The sequence below is a fragment of the Cupressus sempervirens genome, chromosome 3, assembly GCF_028749045.1.
Source record: "Cupressus sempervirens isolate cs-2001-9-10 chromosome 3, ASM2874904v1, whole genome shotgun sequence".
NCBI classification, from domain to species: Eukaryota; Viridiplantae; Streptophyta; class Pinopsida; order Cupressales; family Cupressaceae; genus Cupressus; species Cupressus sempervirens.
The window spans coordinates 753,072,247-753,095,762 of NC_143120.1; the positions used below are offsets into that span (position 1 = coordinate 753,072,247).

The 23,516-nt window shown below is 36.7% G+C and overlaps 1 protein-coding gene across 2 annotated transcripts in view; it reads right to left on the minus strand.

Moving 5' to 3' along the window:
* The window catches only part of LOC149569011 (RNA-binding S4 domain-containing protein), a 193,904-nt gene that overhangs the window by 91,206 nt on the left and 79,182 nt on the right, over nucleotides 1-23,516 (minus strand). For both annotated transcript variants that reach the window (XM_089821824.1, XM_089821823.1), the window contains exons 7-8: nucleotides 19,720-19,784; nucleotides 19,515-19,613 (exon numbers count right to left, since the gene is read on the minus strand). In XM_089821824.1, coding sequence (XP_089677950.1) covers nucleotides 19,515-19,613; nucleotides 19,720-19,784 — 164 coding nt within the window. The remainder of the gene's footprint in view (nucleotides 1-19,514; nucleotides 19,614-19,719; nucleotides 19,785-23,516) is intronic.

Sequence of the window (23,516 nt, forward strand, 5' to 3'; positions counted from 1 at the left end):
TCTCCTGGACATGCTTTGATACCCTGTTGGGGAATTGCACAAAGATGGGCTTTCACACGACTATATGAACTTTTGTACCTCACATTACAAAAATTGCATATCCAAACAAACGTTCCACCCCCTTTAACTTGTTCTATCATTTGGACATGTTTCCACAAAGGTGAACTTGGATCGGTCTTGAAGGTGGGAGATTGAGAGCTAACATTAGATTGAGAGCTAACCTCAGTTGTCATTATCCTGTTAACAACAAATTAAAATCCAATTATTAAATAATAAAGATAAAAAAATTGATCAACTATAAAAAAATGAATTAATATAATTATAATTATAAATTTATAAGTTATATTTTAATAACAATTTTATATTATTATTTATTTAATACTTAAAATTTCTATTATTGATTATTTAATATTTTTATTATTTAATTAATACATTAATACACACATTATTAATTTAAATTACATTTTTAAAATTTTAACTCTATTAGAATTAACTTATTTTCCTATTACTATAAATTTTAAATTTAATATTGTTAAATTATAATATATGAATATCAATTAATTTCACAACAATTTTATTAATTTAATAAAATTTGATTTGATTAACTTAAATTTTCCTATACGAAGACAAGAATTTTAAAATATATTTATACCTCTTACCAACCATAAAACTATTAAATACACAATAAATATTAAATAAAAGTTTGAACTTTGTACACTTCAAAATAAAAAACAAAAATAAATATTAAATATAGAATAAATATTTAATAAAAGTTTGAACTTTGTACACTTTAAAATAAAAAAACAAAAATAAAATAAAACTATTTGGAATGCCATTTGATAAAAAACTATACAACTTTAAAAAATTTATATCATATTAATAAAAACATTGGATAATCTGAAATTTTTAATTTAATAAACATATTAAAATGTGACATTACAAAAACTTTAGTCTAATTTGCTGGACGGAAAAATATTCATCGACGGAGGAAGAGCTGCATTTCGTCCAGCGTTTGCACTCTGCAATCAGCGTTCTTGCGAGTTGATCTCCTCCTGCCAACTGCACAGATTGACTCTGCAAAATGAAAGCCCCTCCCTACGCTTGTTTTTCTCTGCAAAAACCAAACCTTAAAACCGACCACCTGCAAAGTTGTCTCGATACATTAGCTGTATCCTATTTATTCTTTCAACAGTGCGTTTAGAATAGAGGTTTCCATTTTTTTACAGCCGACAAAATGGGAAAAACATTGCCAAAATCAGACAATCCAAAGAAACATTCAGAAAAATGTCGCTTTTCACTGAGATTAGTTTTAGAAATTTCCCGTAGAAGTTAGATTCGACGAGATTCTGTGGAAAATTACTAAAAACGTTTCAGCAAAACAAAAAACGGACCACATGCGAATCGCACCAGTATTTCAATGGTTTCCGTTTCCAGTACATTTCGTGCCTGGAAACGACAGGGCACAGGCTACGAATCTGCAAGTTTTTATTACAACTAATTCACACCCCCCACTCCACCCCACCCCACCCCCCCATTCTCAATAGTAATCATGTGTTCTACACGTCCACCCTGTGAATGATCTAAATTACAGATACTGGACCTTGTGCTACATATTTTTCTGAACATCCTCTAGAAAGCTGAAAAAATCTGGAGACTTACTCATTCTTCAAGCATTTCACAATGCCCCTCCAGCAGTAGCTCCCTGGACCTGTGCATCCTGTCGGAGTTGTCCACTTTCAGGGGCATTACATGTTTGACAAGGTCCATTGCATTTGCCACCCCTTCCCATGCCCTGTTCTTCATCCCTGCCTCATGCTTAAGGGCTCAAATCCAACTGCACGTCTTTGTAAAGTGACAAATTAAACTCATACTCGGAAGAGCCATTTCTCAATGTTTTCTATAGAATTCTTGCTAAAACCTTTTTTGAGAAAATTAAATTGATTTCTGAAGAGAAAACACTGGATATATCAAAGGCGCTATTATTAATCACAGTGCTGTGGTAGCTCAGAAAATTACTGACTTAAATTGCGACTCTGGCCGAAAGTATCTTTTATATGGAAACTAACTTTGATAAGGCTCATAACAAGATACAGTAAAACTTAATCTTGAATATATTAGATTGGCTGGGTTTTAGGTCCCTTTGACCTAAGGTTGCGAACACTCTTTTTTAATGATTCTGCAAGAGTTAGCATGATTTGAGCTTTTTAGATACATCAGAGATTTACCCTATCACTCTGTATCTTTATGTTATCATCATGAAAACTCTTGGCTACCTTTTGCAAGCTACTAAACATGTCACAACCCACCTTGTTGACTCCTATATTTCTGTTAGCGACCTTGTTGGACTTGTTGACTTGATTGAATGTATTGACCCAAGTCGTTATGTTTAGCTTTTATAGATATGTCGAATTGTTATTTTAGACATGTGATTGAACTGTTTTTACCTTTTATGTCAGGCAATTATACTCAGGATATCCTTCATGTTAGAAAATGGAATTAAAAGTAATTAATTAAGAATTGACTATTGATGGAAATTGGAAATGCAATGATGAAAATTTATGTTATAAATGTATGCAGCTCAATTTGGTTTTTTATTCATGGTAAATTGAGTATGTGATTGTCAAACAGAAAATTGAAGGCGACAGACTAGTTGAGGTAGAGGAGGGTAGCTCCTAAATAAGAGTGAGATTGGAAAAGTTGGTCCAAATCACAACCACACAGTTTTTACTATTTTTGTAATAGAAATTTAATGAGCTATTTAATTTTATTTGTTTGCAAATGGTGTATGAACGTAGAAGAAAAAAAAGGAAACTTTAGTATTCAATTAGAATGAAAATATAAATTATTTTCTCTTTTTCCTTTTGTTGTGAGAAAAAGTATCTGTTTTATTTATTTGTTAAAAAAAAATATAGTAGTATTTTCTAAGACCGAACTTATTTAGATATAATTATAAAGTTTTAACATTTAGACATTGTATAGAATATTGTGGAGTTAGTTTTAATTCCAAACTTCTCATTTATTACTCTCAGTAAAGTTACTGATTTCGGACTCTAGAATTTGTGTGAAACTCAAATTTGAGTTGTACATGATGGTATCCATCAGTTAGATTTAGGAGTGGCCATTTATCAACAGGGAGTTCATTAATTAAAAACAAGAGTTTCATGCCAACATAAAGGCAAGATCATCGAAGTGACAGGAGACAGAGAGATTTGGAAAAAATTTAATAGGGTAAGGAAGGATGAAAAGGGGATGCACGCACTGAAGAAGAAAGTTCGCAGGGAAAAACATCGCTGGCAGTTCTGTAGGAATTTTGAAAAGGTTGTAAAAAGATCTCAGGAAGTTTTACTGACACATTTTAACTTGGAAGCTAATACATCCAAGCTCCTTCTCTTATTTATTTCATTACTTATATATATACAAATCACTGTGCTGACTTTTATTTTTCCTGTATAGACACTAATGGAAAGAAATTTCATTAAGTTTTTCAATAGCTTATTGATAAACACAAATGAAGGAATGAATTCAATCATACTAGTTTAAAACTAGAACTCATGTCCTACTTATCAATCATACTAGTTTAGCAAACTAGAACTCTCATGAATTTCAAAATGCACTTTTGTATTTTTAATCCTGAAAAATCAATTGGATGAAATGTTAATAATTACGCACAAGATTATAATCAAAGACCAGAATTGTTGTTCTTGATTAGTCTTTTGGCCTCACCAATAACTAGGTCAGCATCTTTATTTATTTATTTATTTTCTTACCTTTTATTGCCCGTTCATTTTGGATATAACGTATGGATTTTTCCCACATAGATGAACTAATTTTTGAGTCGGAACCTTTGCTGTGTGCATAAGAAATTTTCTCCATCTTTGGTGAATAAGCACCGATTATGTAGTGTTCTTCACCATAGTCATTTGTGTTTGATTTGCAAAAGAAATCTAGTGGGCTGGGAATTAGTGAGTAGACAGGTAGATTTTTTTATTTTTTTGATGAATAGACCTTTTCCATTAATTAAAATATTAAAGATATATATTCACAAAAAAGGGGCCGGTAGATACTAGATCACCCCACATGTTCAGACGGCCCAACGCCAGAAATCAACTATTCATCAAAAAAATATATGAAACTTCAGGCTGCAAGAACAGTGCCAGCCGAAAGAGGGTCTTTATCATCAGAACCCCAGAAATCCTTGGGGTCAGTGGTTGGCTCAGGAGGAGCCCAACCGTCAGCAGCAGCAGCATCTTTATCAGCCTTTTTTTCTTCTTCAGCCCTAGGAGGAGAGATGGCAAGATCCAGCCAAGGGAAAACCCACTTGGGGTCACGGGGAGCAGACGGCCAACCCGCATCAGCGGCAGCAACGAGAGCCACCGGGGACCAGCCCAAGCCCAACCTCCGAGGAGGCGAGGCCGAGTGTTGACGGCCATGAAAGCCACCACTTGGAGAGCAGCAACGATGCTGCGACCTAGGGATTTGTGAGCGGCAAGCAAAATTGCTTCGGCCTCACTGGCAACCATGGGGAGGAGTGCGGTCACCGGAAAAAGTATCCGAACATACTCGGGAAACCGTACAAGAGGCATTTTCCTAGTGAGCAAGTAGCTCCTGCAGGCGAGCCACTTCCAGCGCAACCTTGTCAGTTTGTACTTGAATCTGCAACATGACATTATTACATATACATGCTTTAGAGTACATTGAAACATGAATATCAAGAAAGCTGTGAGAGAATAAAATAGCATTATGATCTTTCCAGAATGTAAACAATATCTCCATTCTGAAAGCATGCCAGATTTGGGCATATCTAAAAAGGGAGTCTAGGAGCATCACCCAGAACCACCATATACCAAGTTAAGGCCTCTGGATGAAAAGGCCTGAAGAAATCCTAAATCCAGAGCCAATAATTCTGAGCTTTTCTATAGATCCAAAAAATATGCAGAAAGCTTCCAGGCTGACCATTAAAAAGGCATCTAGGATCTGGGACTCCCAAATGTGGAAGCCGAGGGCCCAAAGGCAAACCCTGGATAAGAGACATGCAAGCGAAGTGAGCAATCTTTGGCTCTGTGATGGTATGCCAGATAGTGGCAAATCTAAGACTCCAAGTCTTATGCAAAGAATGCAAATGCCAGCATTGGTTGAGAGTATCAACCATCGGAAGATGCAGCACTAGCCACTGATACCCCATCCCAGGCTTATAACTGGTCATTGGAGTGGCAAGGTACCACTTCCAATCTTTCCACCATGGGATTGATGAGTGAATTCCAAGCTTGTGCAACAGATTGGGAAGAACTGCAGAAACTACAAGATCAATTGTCTATTGATCTGGACGGAGAAGCTTATACTGGACCTGCAAATCCTCCCATGAATGAAGGCTCATAGTAACCCTGGAGAATAAATCTTTGGGAGTTCTAATGTCCTTCCAAAATAATCACAAAGCACTAGCTCCTTGAATCCAGGCTAAAGGCACAACTTGCATGGCAAACAAGGTCAACCACCAAAGGTTTTGTTGATTCATTGAGAGCCCATCTTTGAATCCATTATAAGCCCTACGAAGCCAAGGTTTGAGAACTTCCTAGGATTTCCAAATGCTCTTAGCAACAAAGCTGCCTTGAATCTAAACAGGTTCAGAAGCCACAAGAAGGGTTTGAAGACCAATCCCCTTCTAAAATAGATGGTTAACTGGAAAGCTTGAAGAAATGCAGTGACATAGCAAAATTTTCCAAGCTTCATCCCCTGAGAGAGCCCGTATGACCCACTTGGCATAGAGCGCTATCCCCTACTTGCGGGTGGAGAGTAAACTAAGGCCACCAAAATCTTTGGGCAACCAACAGAAGTCCCAGGCAACTCTATTAAAGCCATGATGCATAGCATCAGAGGCCCAAAGAAAGTCCCTTGGAAGACGTTCAAGCTTAAGGTACAAGGCTTTAGAGGAAGCCCAACAAGAAGAATAGTATACATGAATAGCAGCAAGCACTTTGGAGCAGATTTGAAATTTTCCCGCAAGAGAGAGGGGCTTAGTGATCCAATAGTTTAACTTCTTCTATTCGAGCAAGCACAGCATTCCACAGCTCCACAAGAAATGCTTGAAAAGCAAATGGAATGCCCAAAAATCTAAAGATTTCACCATGTTAGACCCATTTCCATCCATGCTATTGCAACCAGTGAGGCCCGAGCAAAAAAGAGTGGCGATAGCAGAGGGTTTTGTGCCATTGGATAGCCGACCCTAAAGCAAGGCAAAAGGTATCCAAACATTGTAAAGCATTGGCAATATTCTCCTCATCCTCAATTAAAGTGAGGAAAGAATCATCTGCAAAATGACCATTGAACAACAGAGTGGTCGACTCCGGTAAAGAAATACCACGCAACAATCCTTGGGAAATGGCATTGGCCAGCAAGTAGCCAAAGCCCTCGACTACCAAAACATAGAGAGAAGGTGCAAGAGGACAACCTTGCTGGATAGATCAAAAGAGCCCAAAGGCTTCAGATTGACGACCATTAATGGTGATGCAAGCAGAGGAATCACCAAAAAGCATCTGCACCAATTGACAAATTACGAGGACGAAGCCTAGAGCTTGAAGCATAGCTGAAATAAAGGGCCATTCAATTCGGTCATATGCTTTGGCAAAATCAATCTTCAAGAATAGAGCCTGTTGTTTGGAAAGTCTAGCCCATTCCATCCCTTCCCAGACAGCAATAATGTTATCCAAGATATACCAGGACTAAACAAAACCAGTTTCTTCAGGTCGAACAATCTAAGGAAGCAAATGCCGAATTTTAAGAGAGAGAGCCTTGGCAATAATTTTGTAGGAGACATTCAACAAAGTAATGGGGCGCCAATTACAAATTTCTTCAAGATCGCTAGCTTTAGGTATGGGTTTAATATTCCCTTTGTTAATAATGTTGCCCAATGACTTTGAGTTACAAGCTTTATGATAAAAATGTAGCAAATCAGGGCCAATGTCATCCCAAAGCACCTTGTAGAACTCACAGGGGAAGCCATCACATCCAGGGGCTTTGTCATCAGCCATAGAAAGGATAGCTTCCCTTAAATATGCAAGTGTTAGCTTTTGCTCACAAAAGACATTGCTCAGGAGCAAGCCTATTAGGAGTAACATCAAGGCAAGCTCGCAATGCTTGATCACGCGCAATAGAGGGCCTTTGAGCTGTAAAAACTTGCTCATAATGACGCACAAAAGCCTGGAGAATATTCGGCAGGTCAATTAAAACCTGTTGATTTTCTCGGATGCGTTTAATACCCACTGCAGAATGTCGAGCCCTCAAATGATTAAAAAATTCCTTGGAAGCCTGATCACTGACCTCCAACCAATGGAGACAGGCCTTGATCTAAGCTCCCCGAGCAGCATAATTGTCTACAACCTGTTTCTGGTGTCTAAGGTTGGCAAGCCAAACTTGGAGATCCGTATCAAACGGATTCATGGCAAGAGCCTCAGAGGCCGTACGCAGTTCGACAATAGTGGCTTCATAAGATCTCTTGCGGTACATAGCTAGCTGTCTACCGTAAATGTGAAGAAACCTCGCAGTACGGAGGATAGCGTCAGTCCACGATTGAATCCATCCAACATGTGTGTGGGGTCGAGGCTCAAGATTCCAAACATGTAGAATGTAAGCAACAGTTGGTGGATGAGCCAGCAAAGAGGTGTTGGGGAAAATTTGGGTTTTGCTCGGGCGAGGCTGAGCTGTCTGCCAAGTGATAGAAAAGAGAATGGGGGAGTGTTTTGACAACGTCACATTAGGTAGGGGAGTGACAGGCAAGGCATGCTTTTGAGAAAAGGAAAAAAAGGACTATGCAGAAATCATAGCCCTATCAAGTCTCTCTAAAACTCTATCCGACCCAACTTGAAAATTGGACCAAGTGTGCCAAATCCCATTTGGGCGGCGACGAGTAACATTAGGATCATAAAGGCCTCATTTGTTTTGCATGTAAAACCAAGCCTCCCATTCGCCAACTGCCCACCTAAATGGCAGAAGGGCTTCTTTGTCAGAGGCCAACTCAACCATGTTGAAGTCCCCACAAAAAACCCAAGTCGCATGTGGCAAATGATCCGCCAACCAACACCACAGATGTGAACGCTCAACAACAACATTGGGAGCATAAATGTTAACAATACCAAAAGAATAATTTTGAAAAGACAGCAGGATCCAAATCACTCTATGAAAAGGGTCAGAACCATGAGAAACAACAAATGAAATTAAATGAGGGGAAAGAAGAGTAACAAACCAGCTTCATGCTAGGAAACAAAAATGGCTCTATCTGGCCAAATAGCACAACAAGCTGAGAGAATAAATTCAGCAACTTTAACTTCTTGGAGACAAAGAACATCAAGATCAAACCGATGCTTGGTATCACGAACAAAATATTTTCTAGGGAGGTCTGTCAACCCCCACACATTCCATGAAAGGCAATTCACGGTAAACCAACTTGCATATTATCCTCGACCCTAGAGAGGAGAAACTGTTATGCAAAAAAGAGGGAGACTCAAAAGAGGGGTCATTAACAGCTATGACTCTCCAGAGTTTCTCCCCATTGTCAAATAACTCCTCGTGACCCTCTGGGCTGCAAGACCGGTGTAACTTTTGCTGGCCAATCATCGATGCCGCTTGCGGCGCGCGAGTCCAAAGAGGATAAAAATCCAAGGTAGGAACCCTCATTGTCTCCAGGCCTCCAGGGTTTGAAACAGGAGGCAGAGGGAGCAATGGAACATAGGACTCAATTGGTATCTAGCTTGAGCTAGGTTTATCATGATCCACAGGCATAAAGTTCACCTTAGCCACTGTCGAACCCTTCCCTTTTTTCACCACTATAGACCATTCATCCTTTTTGGTGGCAGGAGTAGGCTTTGTTTCCAGAGCCGAGGGACGATTATGTTCCAATAGGGGACAATCCCTAATCTTATGCTCAGTTGACTGGCACCGATAGCAGGCATTCAGAAGGTTCAAGTATAGCACATTCTAAGTGAAGGTGGTACCACGTACCTGGATATCCACTGCATCTTTAAGGTCCCTAGACAGGTCGACCTCAACACAAACCCTATGCTGGGGACGAGCGTTCAAAAACTTGTCCGGTTCAAGGGACACAAAATTGTCGACGGTTTGCGCAATAGCGGGTGAAAAAGACCAGCAAGGAATGGGAAGCCCAGGAAACTCCACCCAGACTGGTATCTTAAGCATCTGATCATTGGAAACAACAAAATCGCACGACCAGCATTGAAAAACCAAGAGGGAGGACCTGACAGTCCTGGGCCCTCACACAAAAACATGTTCAGCTTGGCCTCCATAGCCAAAGTGAAAAAGAAAAAACTTTGGTAAGGCTTTGAATGCCTTCAAGACGAACACCCTGAGGTGTCCAAACCTTGGAAACCAATTCCCGTAGCATGCTTTCAAAAGCAGTACGGCCAACAAAAATACCCAATAAGGGTTTGCTGCTCTAACCATGTGCATGCACTATCAAATTCCTTGACATTCAAAATAATATCAGGAGAGGGATTACCTCGTGAAACACTTGGGAACAAACTTGCACGGGCGTTTGGTCGGCAAAGCCATTTTCTCCAATACCAACAACAACTCCAACACCAGCATCAACTACTGGGCCAGACAAGGCCGAACTCATTATAAAAGAAATCTTATTCCTCCAGTAAATGCGGTATGACAAGCAATGGAAACCAACAAGGATTCAGATGGAGGCCATACAAACCCAAGGATAGCTCAACCATTGAGATTACATCTATATGTTTGTTTTTTGATTCAGTCGATAGATAGAATTTCATGAAGTGCCGGTATATACACTTTCATTGTCATCTCCAATCAAATGTAATTGAAAAATCTCTTATTCATTATGTTACATCCCAATTTTTGACCTAATTTAAAATGTTCATATAGCCGTTGAGGTGTCATGTGAAGTTAGTTGACAGTTGAAATTTGTTATAATCACGTGAAATGGTAAAATGGTTAATCCTTATAATTCCATATGAAGATGACATGCTAGTTAATCGTTATGATGCTATTGTATTGTTATCTTGAAATCTTAGAAAATTGGTTATTCCTCATGGGAAGTGGGATGGTGGTTTGCCATTATGGTGGTTTATGAATAATAATTTGTTATGGTAACTTGTTATTATATTGAGGAATATAATATAATCGTGGAGAATTCCCTTGCAAGAGCACATTGAAGGGGGGAAGCATTGCCAGAAAGGAATTGGGCATGGAGGGGCACCACCATCACTAAGCAAATAGGTAAAAGCCCTAAACCACCAGGGCTAAGGATAACAACTGGGCAAGCAAGAGTGTATGTTGGACGATCATGTGTTAACTTGTTTAATCACATGTCATTTAATAGTAAAAAGAGATTATTAAGCATGAATTGGAAATTGAGCGAGTTTGTACCTTTGTAATTGTGTTGTTGGTTGGAGCCTTCTAATGTATAATCATGTCTTATCATGTCGACATCATGATACCTACATATCTATACATGTATATGTGTACATACGTAAACCAACTTTATATATATAAAGACGTATATGCATACTTGATATTTAGCGTATACGTAGGAAATATATGGTTGGAGCTTACACATGTAGGTGTATATGCATACATACATATATAGGTATCTATAGATACCATAATGCTATATACTAAGACATTATTATTTCTTTCACCTTTGATTTGGGTCTTGATTATTATTTTGTTTGCCTTGAGTGGCTCTCTATGTTTCTTCTTCTTTCATTGGGCTTATTACTGTGACGGTAATAAGTCAAATATTTGAAGTGATGGCTTCAATTTCTTGGAGTGTTAGCTTTGTAACTCTCCACCACCCACTTCTTGATAACCAATGGAGCGCACAGGAGTTATATACACTTTCCGCTGCCTTTAGTTTTTGGCTCTTGGAAGTTCAGTTTCTAAATAGCAGCTTATTCGGATTTCATGACGCTGATGTATTTGTGTTTGAATTTTTCTTGCAAGGGTTGGAGATTCATATCTGCACTGGAGTAAATATTAACTGCTGGCAATATTGCTAAGGTCACCATCATATATAATCATTGCCGTCTTGCATAATGTTGCTGTAAACAGAAATTTGTATGAACCAACAAGTGTACAGAGATTTTATGCGGTATCTGTATGACATGAAATATGTTTAGTCAGTCCCCTTTATCTACTCTTAACTTGCGGGTAGTTATAAAGATATATTTCCACGTTGGTATGATTATTTGATGCATACTAGCCGTAACCCAAAGGCCAAGGGCTTTTCAATTTTGAAAGTACATAAGTTGTTCTTCCTTTCCTTTTGTTGGAGATTCTTAGGTGTTATCATATACATCCCCGCATCCTCATTGGTGACAGACATCCTTTTACTTGTTTTTCAAGCATTGTAAATGCATAACCTGTATGTTGCATATAGAGATATTTTAATATAAGGCATAAGCTCTGATTCTTTCTTTTATTTCTGATCTTGTATGATAATTGCATAGGGACATATCATAGTTCCCCTAACATGTTCTATATTATATTATGCATTGAGTAATCTTGTGAGAATCTGAAACCTATATTATGATACTCTGACTTACTCACTGGTATTTGTTGTATACCAGCTGTAGTGAGAATCCGAAAGGTATTCAAAGAAACCTTATGTTCAAGATCTCATTGTTATGGCAGTCTCCTGTGATGCACCCAAGGCTACTGAAGTCGTGTGAATGGGTGAAGAGGAGGAGAATCCTGCAAGGAAGAACAAATTGTGATCAGATTTTAAAAATTGCAATAACATCTTAAAAAGAAATTAATAAAACATCCAAGACAACTCATGATGGTTCAAGTATACTCGGTGGAATTAAGTATCAGGATGCCCAATGGTTGGTTAAGTTGTTCCATGTCTACTTCCGAGTAGGGAGGGCCTTTCTCATTAGAGATTGTGTGGGGATAAGTTATGGTCCGAGGTTGGGAGGTTAAGCCCCTGACAATATTTCCTCCTCCACAAGATGACAGGACGTGCATCAAATAAAGATAAGTTGAGCATTCAAACATTTATTAGTAACAGGTATTTTTACTTTCATGATATTTATACAAGAAGATATGATGGATTAATTTATATCATTGAATTCAGTTATTTCCTTTGATGAAAGCAACTTTTCTCGTCAATGTAATTGGTAACCAATTAGATCGGTTGACCTTCCAACTAAATATGGAATATATCTATAGGATTGTTATTCCAGTCTTTCATTTATAAGAATAATGATTGTGAGCATATCTTCTAATCTTATGTTATTGCCACAGTTAGCAATAGAAAGAAAAGGAATCAAACAGAGGTATCTGACGCCCCAAATGATACAGTGGTATCTGATGTCCTAAATGATACAGCGGTATCTGATGCCCTATATGATACAGTGGTATCTGACGCCCCAAATGATACAGTGGTATTTGATGCCCTAAATGATCCAATGATGCCCTAATTAACACGGTGGTATGCGATGACCTAAATGATCCAATGATAATGGAGATGCCCTAACTAATACAACGGTATGTGATGCCTTAAATGATATAGTGGTATTTGATGGTAATCGTCATTTGATATTGATATAGTGGTATTTGATGGTAATCGTCATTCGATTTTGATATAGTGGTATTGGATGGTAATCATCATTTGACCCTAAGTGGTATTTGTGCACTAACTTGGGTGTTTGCAGAAGCATCCCTACATTGATTTCGGTTTTGAATTCCATGGTATGTAGATTTTAATTTCCATAATAAATTTATTGATCGTGTTTTTCAATTCTTAGTTATGAAATTTCGTTTAACTAATTGTAACCGTTAATCTCATTCACATGAACGTAATTGATATAACTATCTTCCTATGAAAATGAAGTAATAATTGTATTTCTTTGATATGTTAGTTGTTAGTTAAGACCCGAGAAAAAGTGGTTGTTACATATGGTATCAAAGCGATGGGTACAACGCTGAAAACTTGGGCCCAACATAGTTTTAGAAAAAAAACCGAGAATGTAATGTTGAAAAAGATTTATTTTACATAACTAAATATTTTACAATCAAGCTGAAAATAAAATCACACCGGGGAATCATCTAGAATAGTCAGGGAAGGGCTAAGATGATGGTGTGGTCCATATCAAATGAACAGATGGATAAACTACAATATCATAAAGATGAATCAAAACTAAGGAAATGACATGATTGGCAAGTCGAGCGGTGGCGATTGGGTTATTCATTTGCCCATCTAAATCCTTGGCCAAGGTAGATTAAAGGCATGCTTGCCTAAAATGGATCACTAAGAGTTCGATAGTGCCAACTGACAGAGAGAAGGGTTGGTGGAAGTGTATCCTCAAGCTTGTCTATTGCTGAGCAGACAATCTAACACCAGGATGCTCGGATGGCAGGACCAAAATGGTACATGTGCCTTATCCCAGGAGAGAGGGCCATTCTCAATAGAGAATGAGAAGATTAAACTAGGTCCAAGTGTCAGGGTTTGCACAATACAAATCAATTGCTATAAACCTGATGCGATGTTATCTAAACCTTGATGGTGACTAAATTTTTTTTTTCAGTTGAATGTTCCCAGCATTTACTTTATGCAATTATATTCCTGTTCATATGAAACGGTAGTAATATTTTGTTATCTATTTGGACTTAAACTGAAGGAAAAACAAAACAAAAGTGTGAATCAAGATTTTGAGAACTCTTTTAATTTAACAATGATAATCCTTTCTAATGTTGATTAAACGACAAGAAGGTCATTTTGTGCTCCAGTATGGAGTAAACACACTAGCATAACAGAAACTATCAATGCTTATTTATAGATGTAACTTTTGTTTGGCTTGAGCTTTTCCTTGATACATTACACTGACATGATGAGCATCCTCAGATGAGCTACGCGATAAGAACCCTATGTAAATTTGCTTCTGATGCTTATGATCAATCCATGACCCAAGGATGGGTTGAGCAACAAAAATATTTTTTTTTTTTTTCAACATGAAAGGTAGAGTTCCATGGAAATGTAAGAGTTTTGTGGACTTAGATTTTAAGCCACAATCGGAAGATGGTAGACAAAACATACAAACATTCAAGCTACACCCCGTATCAAGAATTGTGTGTGGGCATGTAGTCCAAGTGCTAGTAGATCAGGATACATATAGTGTGGTACCATGTTAAACATAACCTCTATGATCTTGATTAGATGTGTGATGATCTTTCATATTATATCATGTTTTTACCCTTTGACACACTACTATACATGTATAATACACATGTGATATTGACTTTATATGGTAATGAAATAACAAAACATATTGAGCTACTTATATTGTTTAGAGATGAAGTATATGTTCTATCATGGGATGACTATTCTAATGAAAAGTTATTGAGATAAGATGCGCATGAAGGCTGAGGCTACATAAATGGAAAACATGGATCTATTAACCTTTTTCAGTTGACCTGTAAGTTACAAGGATGATCTACTCAGTAATGAGTACCATATGCCAGATGGTATGTATAAGTGACTTAAATTATGTGATCAAATTATGATCTAGAACTTGTTAGTTGAGGAATTACAACTTTGAATACTTAGCTTACTCTCAATTATTGAACACTGAAAATTCTCTTATATGAAGATATCCATATGAGAATTGAACTAATGATATGGTGAGTGTCTACAGAATATGAAAGAGAATATCCTAAAACGTGACCAACTCAAATGATACTGATATGACCACAAATATGGTAAAGTAAACTCAGGTGAGTGTGTGTTTCAGTTTAGATTTTATGATATCACAAAAGCATTTTTCTGGAAGTATTGAGATAAAGGAATAATATACTTTGAATTTTGATCATGATATAGATTTTGATTTGATTTTGAAAAGAAATGATATCATGAGACTATATATACATCTTGTTTTTGGAATATTATTTTAGTGTCAAAAAATTGTAGAGATCATCGAGGACGAAAAAACACAAAAGGGAATGGTACACTACATTCCAAATTTTGGACCAATTTTAAATGCTCCTTTATAATGTTCGTTACAATTACAAGTTCATCGAGGACAATGAAACACAAGGGGAATGGTATGTTACATCCCAATTTTTGACCTAATTTAAAATGTTCATATAGCCGTTGAGGTGTCACATGAAGTCAGTTGACAGTTGAAATTTGTCATAATCGTGTGAAATGGTAAGATGGTTAATCATTATAATTCCATATGAAGATGACATGCTAGTTAATTGTTATGATGCTATTGTATTGTTATCTAGAAATCTTAAAACATTGGTTATTCCTCATGGGAAGTGGGATGGTGATATGCCATTATGGTGGTTAATGAATAATAATTTGTTATGGTAAATTGTTATTATATTGAGGAATAGAATATAATATAATAGTGGAGAATTCCCTTGCAGGAGCACGTCGAAGAGGAGAAGCATGGCCAAAAAGGAATTGGGCATGGAGGGGCACCACCATCACTAACCAAATAGATACAAGCCCTAAACCACCAAGGCAAAGGATAATGACTGGGCAAGCAAGAGTGTACGATGGACGATCATGAGTTAACTTGTTAAATCACATGTCATTTTATAGTAAAAAGAGATCACTAAGCATGAATTGGAAATTAAGCGAGTTTGTACCTTTGTAATTGTGTTGTTGGTTGGAGCCTTCTAATGTATAATCATGTCTTATCATGTCGACATCATGATACCTACATATCTATACATGTACATACATGTATATGAGTACATACGTAAACCAACTTTATATATATAAAGACGTATACACATACTTGATATTTGGCGTATACATAAGAAATATATGGTTGGAGCTTACACATGTACGTGTTTATGCATACACACATATATAGGTAGATACCATGATGCTATATACTAAGACATTATTATTTCTTTCACCTTTGATTTGGGGTCTTGATTATTATTTTGTTTGCCTTGAGCGGCTCTCTGTCTTTCTTTCTTCTTTCATTGGGCTTATTACTAGGAAGATAATAAGTCAAATATTTGAATTGGTGGCTTCAATTTCTTGGAGCGTTGGCTTTGTAACTCTCCGCCACCCACTTCTTGATAACCAATGGTGCGCACGGGAGTTATATACACTTTCCGCTGCCTTTAGTTTTTGGCTCTTGGAAGTTCAGTTTCTAAATAGCAGCTTATTTGGATTTCGTGACGTTGATGTATTTGTGTTCAAATTTTGCTTGCAAGGGTTGGAGATTCATATCTGCACTGAAGTAAATATTAACCACTAGCAATATTGCTAAGGTCACCATCATGTATAATCATTGTTGTCTTGCATAATGTTGTTGTAAACAGAAATTGATATGAACCAACAAGTGTACAGAGATTTTATGCAGTATCTGTATGACATGAAATATGTGTAGTCAGTCCCCTTTATGTGCTCTTAACTTGTGGGGAGTTGAAGAGATCTATTTCCACGTTGGTATGATTCTTTGATGCATACTGGTCGTAACCCAAAGGCCAAGGGCTTTTCATTTTGAAAGTACATGAGTTCTTCTTCTTTTTCTTTTGTTGAAGATTCTCAGGTGTTATTACCACATACATCCCCGCATGCTCATTGGTGAGAAACATCTTTTTAATTGTTTTTCAAGCATTGTAAATGCGTAACCTGTATGGTGCATGCAGAGATATTTTGATATAAGGCATAAGCTCTGATTCTTTCTTTTATTTCTGATCTTGTATGATAATTGCATAGGGACAGATCATAGTTTCCCTAACATGTTCTATATTATATTATGCATTGAGTAATCTTGTGAGAATCTGAAACCTATATTGTGATACTCTGACTTAATCAATGGTATTTGTTGTATAATAGCTGTAGTAAGAATCAGAAAGGTATTCAAAGAAACCTTATGTTCAAAGTCTCATTGTTATGGCAGTCTCCTGTGATGCACCCAAGGCTAGTGAAGCCATGTGAATGGGTGAAGAGGAGGAGAACTTCATTGGGCTGTTTCCTCTCCTCGTAGTATTATGATAAGGAATGTCTCCCATGTTCTTATAATACTTACAGTTCATATGATTAAACTGAAAGAGGACTAAGGATTACACTTTGAGGAAAATCTTAATGGTTTTTATACAATTTAAATCCTTTTATACATCACTATTTTTCTCTTAGTGGTATTAGATTTTACTTTATTTATGTCATAAATCTGGAACATTTTAAGTGTATAGCCTTTCCAATAAGATTATAGATATAATCTAGTTTTCCAAAAATTCAAAATTTAGTAATATTATCAAACAGGATTTGTTCGTTAAAATATATGCTTATGGAACAGAAAGGGGAACAAGAATGTCCTATTCTACACTACTATCTTATTAAAAAACCGAATTTCCTTCCTTGTTATTAATATTAAATATTTGAAATTACTTTATGATTCAAACTTTTTAAGGAACTGTACATTTAAACCAAGGGGAGGAGAATTGAATGGTAATGATTTACTCCAAATTTAGGTACAAAATTAGTTTATTGCAGAATATTCCACACTGTAATGCATAGAGGAATATATATATTGAGTGTTGAAATTAGGGTTTAAGTAAGAGGGTTAATCAATCATTATTTAAAAGAAAAGAGTGATGTTGTTATTCTTTTATTTGGTTCTTATACAGTCAATTGGAGGCATTTTAATAAAGATGTTTTTGTTTTTGAGAAGATTGGTGATGAAATAGTTATTGAAAGGAAACAAAACTTATTGTTTTAATTATTGTTCATAAAAAATAGAAACAGAAATAGTATGTTGTCTTTTGATTCCATTTTTGCAAAAATAGAGATTATAGCTTTTGCTCTTGCAAAGATTGGTTTTTATTTATTTTCCTTATGTGATGCTTACCGTGTGATGAGGAAATTATTTAAGAATTGGTGTGCAATGTGTCATGGACAGAGAAGGGTAAATAGGTGATTTATTTACCTGCCAGAAGAACTCTAGTGATTAAAATATGCTTTGGTCAAAGTTTTATTTCTCATACATTTTCATTAGTATGCTTGGGATTTCTACTTGATCTAAAGATTGATAGGTAGTTAGATTCACAGTTACACCATATTCGCCTGATCCATCAATGCCAGGTTGCTAGGCTTCTCAGTCAGGGTTGGTGCACTCTTCATTACAGGATGAGCCCTAGGTAGCTAAAAGTACCTAGACCTCACTCGTGTCTTGAGATTTGCAGATGGATGACTAAGAATCTGATCGCTCAGGAGACAAGAACATGCAGATGGATGACAGACAGTCCAATGGCATGTATTGGATATTGTACCATTTCGAACTATGCGTCACATATTGATGTACCATTGTGCTTATGCGATGTGTAACCCTAGATGATCGACATCCTTTGGTGATTGAAAAATGAATCTTGACTTTTGTTGTACATACTTCTCAACATTTTGGTCTGCATAATAAGATTTATATACTTGAACTTGCTTATTATTTCTATTTCAGCAGTTGGTTGAATCTTGTATTATTAAATTTAAATTGAATGGGAAAGCTATGTTTGACTAGTCTTGGCAATGGAACAACTAAGACACGTATTTTCGACTATGACATTTTTGTTTTTTGATGACAAATGGGTTTTTAGAAAACAACAAGGTCAAAATAGACAAATTTATTTTCCTGATGATAGCCAACTTTGTAATGTACATTTCTCTGATGATTCAGCCTTAGTCTCACCCCTTTCTCAAAATTCAAAATTGGCTTTTAGGCACGATGTTTTAGTTAGATATTCTTGAGAAAGCTGCTAGTGTTGTGCGAAGAGTTAAAACACGAAGTTCTTTCATTGGACAAGATGAACCTCAAACTTGGCTACGCAAAGATGGGAACACAAAAAATGGGAGAAATCATACACTTATATGGGTATTTCCCTTGGCTACTTACGGAAATGGGTAGTTTAAAAAATTCACAGGTTGTAAATGTAAAATTATTATAATCTTTTTCTTGCCAAAAGGTTACGATTTAAAATAAAATGTCAGCAGAAACACACATGATCTATTGGTCTAATGGTATACATTAAGTCTTCCACTCTTCATCAAGCTTGAGCTATTGAACCAAATTTGTTTATATACAATTACTGATGACCCTTGCGATGCATAAATATTCCTTGAAATCATATTCTACACTTAGCTATTTGCACTCCCTCTCATCTGCAAAACATTTTTGGTGTTTAAACCATTATACCTTGAATACAACATAAAGAAATTTGATATAACCTATCAACCCATTGATATTTCATATGCTTCAAAATAAAACAAACATAAATCCTAACCTAACCTCAAGGCATGATCATTAAATTATTTGAACTTTAAAGCCTCTTTTCATGAGTTTGTCTATTATAATTCATTTATTTTCAACTTCACAAAACATAAATAAATATATGAAGGACAAACTTTTCCATTCCAAGTCTAATCTCAAAGTACAGTAAATCAATTGCTTTCAATTTATATTTTGCCATGGATGTCCTTTTATCTTATCTTTATTTCACTAAAGATGTGGAATGGTAGGCACCTGATCAAACTAGCAAGCTTGTTGCGAGATATTTGAAAACCCGCACTAGCTATGGCATCAACTCTAAGAGATGCTTCAACAGACTTCAGCACCTTTGTCCTGTATCCATAAACAAAATGATATTCTCATTTTTTTCTTATTTTAGATGAAAGAACTTAATTCAAAATATCATGCTCTTAGCTTTGCAAAATGGAAGGCTTCTAACCTTGGGGGTTGAACTTCCAGGGCAAGTAATGGTATAGGTAAACAAGACACTGGGACATTTCGAACCTGTGGATCATGAAACAAATCAGAATTTGAGGCCTGTTACTTTTTGCTCACCACTTAATCTATAACTTATGTCATTTTCTAGATTTAATTGTGGCCCATACATTTTCTTCAGTTTATTCACCTTAATTTGTTTTGAAGAGCATAAAAATCAATGCAAATGTGCTCAGAAAATTAGTTTGAAAACAAATTGACTACCTAAAGCTCAACTAGTAACGCTGAGTTCCATGAACAAGAAATATATATCTCGTATTGATACAGACAAAGTTCAATGCTTCCAAATAAGTAATTGACGGCAGCTGAACAAGGTGCCCTACATCCAATTTTTTGGTTGTATTATTTAGCAGCACATATATTACACACAAAAACAACAGATTAATATCAAGAAACATTAACAAAATATTAAAATATGGTACATGCAAATAAAGTAGGCCACAAGCCAAAAGAATACACAAATAAATCATTTGTCATAGATATTCTGCATTTCAAAGTTTATGCTTGTAAGAATCTGTCTCAAGCTCTTATACAATGTGAGAATTTGTGTACGGCAAGAATGATATGCGAAGATCAAGAAGCATGAAAGATAGCACAAGAGAGACATAAGATGATCAAATGAGAATGGATTAATCAGACAACTGGATGATACATCATAGAAGTGCCTTGTATATAAAGGCAATCAAGATGACTAGGAGTCATGCAATAGATAAGCATCACAACTAAGAACATGTCCACCAAGAGTGGATTATCCTCCATTTTGCATGAATGTACGTTCAACAATGAGAGGATAAGAATACAAAAGTGTATCTCATAAAGAGATGTAGTAGACAACATGTGCTCAATTGTAGTGCAAACTATTGCGTCATCTACATGAAAAACTCATGAAAATGCAAACTCCTAGGTGTCTACATGACAACTAATATGAAAATGCATTAACCTGAGTAAACTTAAGTAAAGTGTAAATAGTAAACACTTATTTACACCAACAATGCTTCTCCAAACATCTCATATCTCTCCATCCACAAAAGTTTGCATGCTAACCTCCTATTCTTTATAAATGCAACAAGTTGAAGAACTAGATAAGATAAGATAATAATATTAATGTCCAACAAAAGACCAAAAAGAGGTCTATGAGACTGAAAGGATTACAACAGTGAAGCAAACACCAGTAGGAGCACACAAAGGTGTCCGAACAAAAATGAATATAGCCAAAGTAATAGCAATAAAGAACAGAGACAAGGAAAGCGCAAGGAGTCTTTCGTGGGCAAGAAGAAATCTGCCACTAAATGATACAAATATCGATGTGTAGAGGCACTGCCCTATCTCTGGCCTCTCCCAGAGGAGTGTCGCTGGTGCGAGTAGTCAACACGGGATCTGACACATCTAGAAAGCCCATTAGACTGAATAGAGCTGAAAGACCTTTTCACACCACACAAAGGGGATAATGGTGTAAAGAAGGCAGTAATGGGTTGAGTAGATGAGTGCCGATGGGAAAGCAATGTCTAGATCGTGCTATTACAGAGCATGGTGGCTTCACGAAGATAAAGTGCAAGACATCTCTGATCATAATAGCTGAAAAAGTCATGGAGAGAAAAGCACTCCCAGAACAAACAAAAGAATATCCCTCTAATCTCATAGTAAATGGGACAACAAAAAAGGAAATGAGCCTCATTCTCCACCTCTCCTAAAGTACAGAGCATACAGATCCACTCCCCACTATCAATATGATGATCAGTCTAAGCCTGAAGACGGTAAGAACCAACTCTGAAAGAACCTAAAGAGATCCACAGGGCATGAGACCACCGCCGTGAAAGATAGCTAGGACGGGCAATAATCCCATCAGAAATCTCTAAAAAGTACTCCGCATAAAAAGACATACATGGATGTAACCCGTCAGGAGGGTTAACCCAGGTAGTAGTAATGTAACGTCTATAGATATCAAGACAAACATGCTCATTTAACTACTGTCAAGAAGGGAGAAGATGAGCAAGGGCATCCAAAGAGAACTGAAAGGAAGGGAGACGATCCATGTCAATCTCAATCGAACTCAGCAAAGAAGAAACTTGAGCATACCAACATTGCGTGCAAGAACCAGACTCAACATCCGCAATGGAAACAGAAGAGCAATAAGCTAAATAGGAGTAGCGGTCCCGGTCCCCAGTAGTATCAGCAAACCCACAAAGATAATGAAGGAACCAAACCAAATCAAAAATGGCCATAAGTTTGAAAGGATGAACACCAAACTCGAGAAAAATAACACTGTAAGAACCTGTGACATCTGATGATGCGCCTCAAGAACAAAGTCTGAAAACTGCTCAATCGAGGCCCAGTCTAAGCTAAGAAGAGAAGGGCCCCAAACCGCAGAACCATAAAGAACAATCGGCCGCACCAAAGCGTCTAAGAGAGATAGCTTAGACGAGGTATCCTGAAAGTGATGTCTAAAAACATTGTTTCTCAAGCAAAGGAAGAGAACCCATTCCCTTATTAACTCTGGGCAGAATAGTAGGTCTCATACTAAACCGCGAACCGGAAAACATGACCCCCAAATATATGTACAATGAAGTGATCCCAATCTCCTGACCCTGAAAAATGAAGTGAAGATGAGAAGTCTTTAAACAATTAAAGACCATGACCCGAGTCTTACCCAAGTTCACCACAAGCTGTCTCTGATCACAAAATAAAGCCAAGCCATCAAGAAGTCTTTGTAACCTATCTGGAGAGGAAGCAAGGAGAACCACATCATCTGCAAATAGAAGGATAGAGATCAGACTTGATTTCTATGTATCAATTCTCAAATATAAAACTTAATCCCATCATACTCCTGAACAGAAAGAAAACACAAAGCAGCACTAGGTTGTGGTAAACCTAGAGTAAAGTTGACAAAAACTTCACCTACCAATGAATTGAAACTCCACTTGATAATTTTTAATTATCAATGTCCCGCCAACACATGGTCCATTTTCTTGGACTTTGCATATTACCATGCATAGAACACTGGCTTTGTGGAGAAGCAAGCTTTTCTTCTTCAGACTAATCATCGAGAAAACAAACTTAATCTAAAGACTAACCAGTTTACTGTATTGCTTGGAATTAATCAATGGAACTTTGAAAGTTACCTCTAGAACCTGTAGCATTGATCTCCAATATCAAGAACGACACTTCTATGTCTCAGCTAACACAGACCATGAAAATCGTGTGAAAGGTTTTCCAACTAAGACAGCACATATGGAGCAGCATCACAAAGGGCTTTCGATTGTAAATTTAACAATTACATGCTTATCTTGCGTATTTAAACCATCCAATAATGTAGAGCTGAGGCAAAGGCATCAGTTGCAAATACACCCCATTGCCTACACCTAGATGTATTAAAAAAACTTCCATTACAACAACTAAATGTTTAACCCGTGCTCATTGTTGACTAAGTAAATAATTCTTCAAATACCATTCAACCTATTTATTCACAATTTATACTTTTTCACTTAATTAAGCCTGATTGCTTTTCCTAGGGGTGAGTGTAGTACTTGCTACACGATATAATTCTTGTCAAAGGCACTTTGAAAAATTATCCTTGTAACTAACTATATTTTTGGGCAGTCCAAGCGACCTCAATAGGAAAGTTATTCCAACAAAGAAAATGTTTTTTGAGTTGATAAGAATCCCATAGCTCCAAGAAATCACTTCCAACCAAACAACCTATTAGAACTCAACAGAAAAAGACACAATTTTATGCTATGCAAC